Source organism: Eimeria acervulina, genomic scaffold (genome assembly GCF_000499425.1).
Source record: "Eimeria acervulina Houghton genomic scaffold, Eah_scaff2242, whole genome shotgun sequence".
In the NCBI taxonomy this organism is placed as follows: Eukaryota; Apicomplexa; class Conoidasida; order Eucoccidiorida; family Eimeriidae; genus Eimeria; species Eimeria acervulina.
In genome coordinates this window covers 1-3569 of record NW_013548531.1, presented here as the reverse complement: position 1 = coordinate 3569, position 3569 = coordinate 1, and the positions used below count along the sequence as shown (strand labels likewise).

The window sequence follows — 3569 nt, the reverse complement described above, 5'->3', positions numbered from 1 at the left end:
CAGGGGAATCCGAAGTCTCTACGTATGTAGAGGCAAAGAGGGCTCTTCAGGAGGACAACAGATGGCCCTTCATGGTGGAGATATCAGACGTTAAGAGTGATCAAGTCACCTGCGCCGGAAACAAAAAGGCATACCCTATGAGCTCCTACAGCTACCTCGATTTCATTAGAGAACCAGAAGTACGTCTTCAGCAGCAGTTCTCCCCGTACTCTTCAGGAGCATCCACTAGTGGCGTTAGTAGCACCTATCAAGCTTGTTTTTCGCAGCACTTTTTCAAGTTTGTTATGTGCACTTTGGTCAAACATAAAGAATCACTGTTATTGGCCATGGAGGAGCGTTATTTTTTTGTCTTTTCTTCAATGTATTGCTCCTGGAACACCACATGGCTCCTGCGTGCGTCTCTGTTTGAGAGACAAGGGCTCAGCTACCCGTTTGATGCTATTTGCTATTCTTGTCGGTGTCTCTTGTGCCTGTGTTATCTATGTGTATCTGTCTGTCTCTGTCTGTCTCTCTGTCTACCTGCTTGGCTTTCTGTGTTTGCCTGTCTGGCTGTGTTCGTGCGTCTATGCTTGGTTGGTTGTCTTTGACTTGCGTCTTTACTGTCTTGTTTTGATTGTGCGTGCAGGTCCAGGAGGCGGCGATAGCAGCCGCTCGCCAGTGGTCCACTGGTTCCCACGGTGCGCGTATGTTAGGTGGGAACTCAACGATTCTGAGGGATTTAGAGAGAGCAGTTGCGCGTTATTACGGCAGGGACGACGCGTTGCTGTGTGCAACGGGTTTCTTAGCGACGATGAGTGCAGTGGCTGCGGTTTCTAAGAAGGGCGACTTGATTGTAGCAGACAGCCGGTCTCACGCCTCTCTCCGCACGGGCATGTGCATCAGCGGCGCGCGGTATCTCTTTTTCAAACACAACAACTACTCGCACCTGAAGCGGCTGCTCCAGAAGGAGCGCAGCAAGGCAAGAAACTGCTGGATCGTGATAGAAAGCGTGTACTCGATGGAAGGAGATATAGCAGATCTGCCTGTTGTGCGTTCTCTTGCGGATGCCTTCAACGCAAAAATAATCTGTGACGAGGCACACGGCTTAGGGATATTGGGGGCGACGGGTCGGGGCCTAGAGGAGTACTACAACATGCCTGGTGCTTGCGAGGTGTTGTGCGGTACCTTCTCAAAGTCTATCGGGGGTGTAGGCGGCTTCATCACCTGCAAGAAGCCCCTCGTCGACTTCATGGATTTCCACGCCCCCGGCTCAGTCTTCTCTGCCTCGCTAACTGCCTATTCCGCAGGGGGGGCCCTCAAGGCATTCGAGCTTATGACTGGTGCGCAGCAGTGGCGCATTAAGAAAGCACAGGAAAATGCGCGTTACTTGCGGCATTTGATTGAGACAGGAGACGGGCACTGGCCTGCAGATTACCCTGAAGAACTCAAATACGAAGTTGAAGGCATGCCTTGCACAACTGTCATTCCGGTCGTCTTTCCTAATAGCCCCCAACGCATGTTCCGCATCACAACCTGTCTCCTAGACAAGGGCTTCTACTGCGCAGCCGCTGCCTTCCCCGCATGCCCCCTCCTTCGACCCAGAATCCGCATCACTGCAACTGCGGCCTACTCCAAGGAACTCATGCATGCGTTTGTCAGGGCGCTCGTGCAAACCACTGTCGAGATGCTCCCAGACGATCAACACAGCAAAAAGACGCAACAGCGCATGCACGCGACGACCGCCAAGGCGGACTGAATTGAATTAATGAATTAATGGGTGCTGCAGGCAGGCCTTTTCAATATAAAGTTATTATTGATTTGCGTACATTTATTGCGCATATATTTAGCTGCAAATGCTCATTTACGATATAGTGCGGTGTTCTTCCGGGAGCAAATGATTCCCGTTTACTTATCTCAGCTGCGGGAAGCGCAGATATGTTGGTTTTGTTGTATATTGGTGGCACCGGCAGGTTTGGGGTGTACGTACACTGCGAACTTGTCTGATTCATAGACTTGGCTTCTGCGGTGTGAGGCGGGTAGGGCTGAGAGAGTAGATGATGGTTTATAGCGCCGGGACATCGCAGTGGAGCTGCTGTTTTATATTTATTGTTTATTCTTTAAAAGAAGCGAAAAGGAGCTTCGAACGAAGACGGACGGGGTGAACGAACAGAAAGGGCATTTTGTTATTCCAGCCTGCGTTGGGGTGCATCTCCACAATGCAGGACCAGAACGAGAAAGCTTCATTGCCCAGGCCTCGCCGTTTGCGTACGGATTCTTGCAATCCGTACACGATTGAACAGACGCCGAGGCTCCATGCTGAACAGTAGTAACCACTCCAGCAGCCCCTTCCCCTCTTCTTTCCAGCACTCCTTAGGCCTAGAAGGACTCGGGGGGTTGTTGTTCAGAGGGCGACGGCACAGGGGCAGCTACGCGCGAAGGTGTCTTCGTTGGCGTGGGTTGTTGGGGGCCAGTAATTTAATTTCGTCTGTTTTGTTTAAACTGATTCTACATATATATATGTAATATGTTTATCTACGGACCCAGCAGATACGACCAACGCTTCGACCTTCCTGCCTAATATACATCATAAACTTTAAGTTGGTTTCTCTGAGTGTCCCCTGCACCTTTTGCCGAAGGCTCGGGTGTACGAACACCCGGAGTTCGTCGTCTTTCTTGCGTTCTGTTACATGCAGCATCCCTTATGTCGGTTATGTTGCTGTTGGGCTGTGCTGTACTTTGTTTTGCCGAGCCCTGAGGACGCCGGGAAGTCCGAAGGAGAACGAACGGCGCAATTTGTAAGTAATGCCGCCACCTCCTTTATTCGACCTGGAATGCCCGCGGAGTCCATAACCCCACCCCCGCAACACCCGACGGTAACCTCTGAACAACTAGCCATGAACTTCAAAATATGCAAAGTTCAAAAGAAACAACGGCTGTGTGCGTGCATGCATGCATGGACTTGCAACACGCAGCGGGCGGCACAGCACACCAGAGAAGAAAAGATACGCATTTATATACAGTTGCATATATAATATATATATGTATAAATGTATATAAACAATCTGTCTACAGGAACCAGCCGCAATCCTTAAGGTGATGCCGCTGCCGTTGCGTGCTTTAAGACGGAGTCGAACGTCTTTGTATGATCTCGCATTGCATTCTCACTTCCCCAACGGCATCCTAATTAGGGTATATACGTGGCAGTTGCAGCTGCTTATTCAAATGAACGATTTAGAACATTTACTCGCATGCAACATTCATCGTCCGCTTCTCAGACACTGGCGGGATTGTCGATATCCTCTTCCTCTCTTCTTCCTATGACACTCGCCAGCACCGCAGCAGCAAACCCTCTTCTACTGCAAATTCCCACTGGTAGCCTGTACATGCGTACACCACAGCGTAGACAGAGTATGCAATAACAAAGAAATAGCCTGAACGGCCATTCAGAATAAGAAGTGATAAAGGGGAGACCATCGTGTTACAGAGGCATTCCCTCCTTTAAGGACGTTTCAATGTCTGCTCTGACTGGCTATCTACTTAACGGTCATTCGCAGCATTTCCTAAGGCTCGGGGCTTCGCCGCGTGTGCAT

The 3569-nt window shown here is 50.2% G+C and overlaps 1 protein-coding gene across 1 annotated transcript; it reads left to right on the top strand.

Moving 5' to 3' along the window:
- Nucleotides 1–284: 284 nt before the first annotated feature.
- On the top strand, nucleotides 285–1735 carry EAH_00065660 (serine palmitoyltransferase, putative; the record flags this gene model as incomplete). Its single annotated transcript, XM_013392812.1, has 2 exons — nucleotides 285–296; nucleotides 626–1735. The coding sequence occupies 2 exons, from the start codon at nucleotides 285–287 to the stop codon at nucleotides 1733–1735; spliced, it is 1122 nt and encodes a 373-aa protein (XP_013248266.1).
- Nucleotides 1736–3569: the final 1834 nt, after the last annotated feature.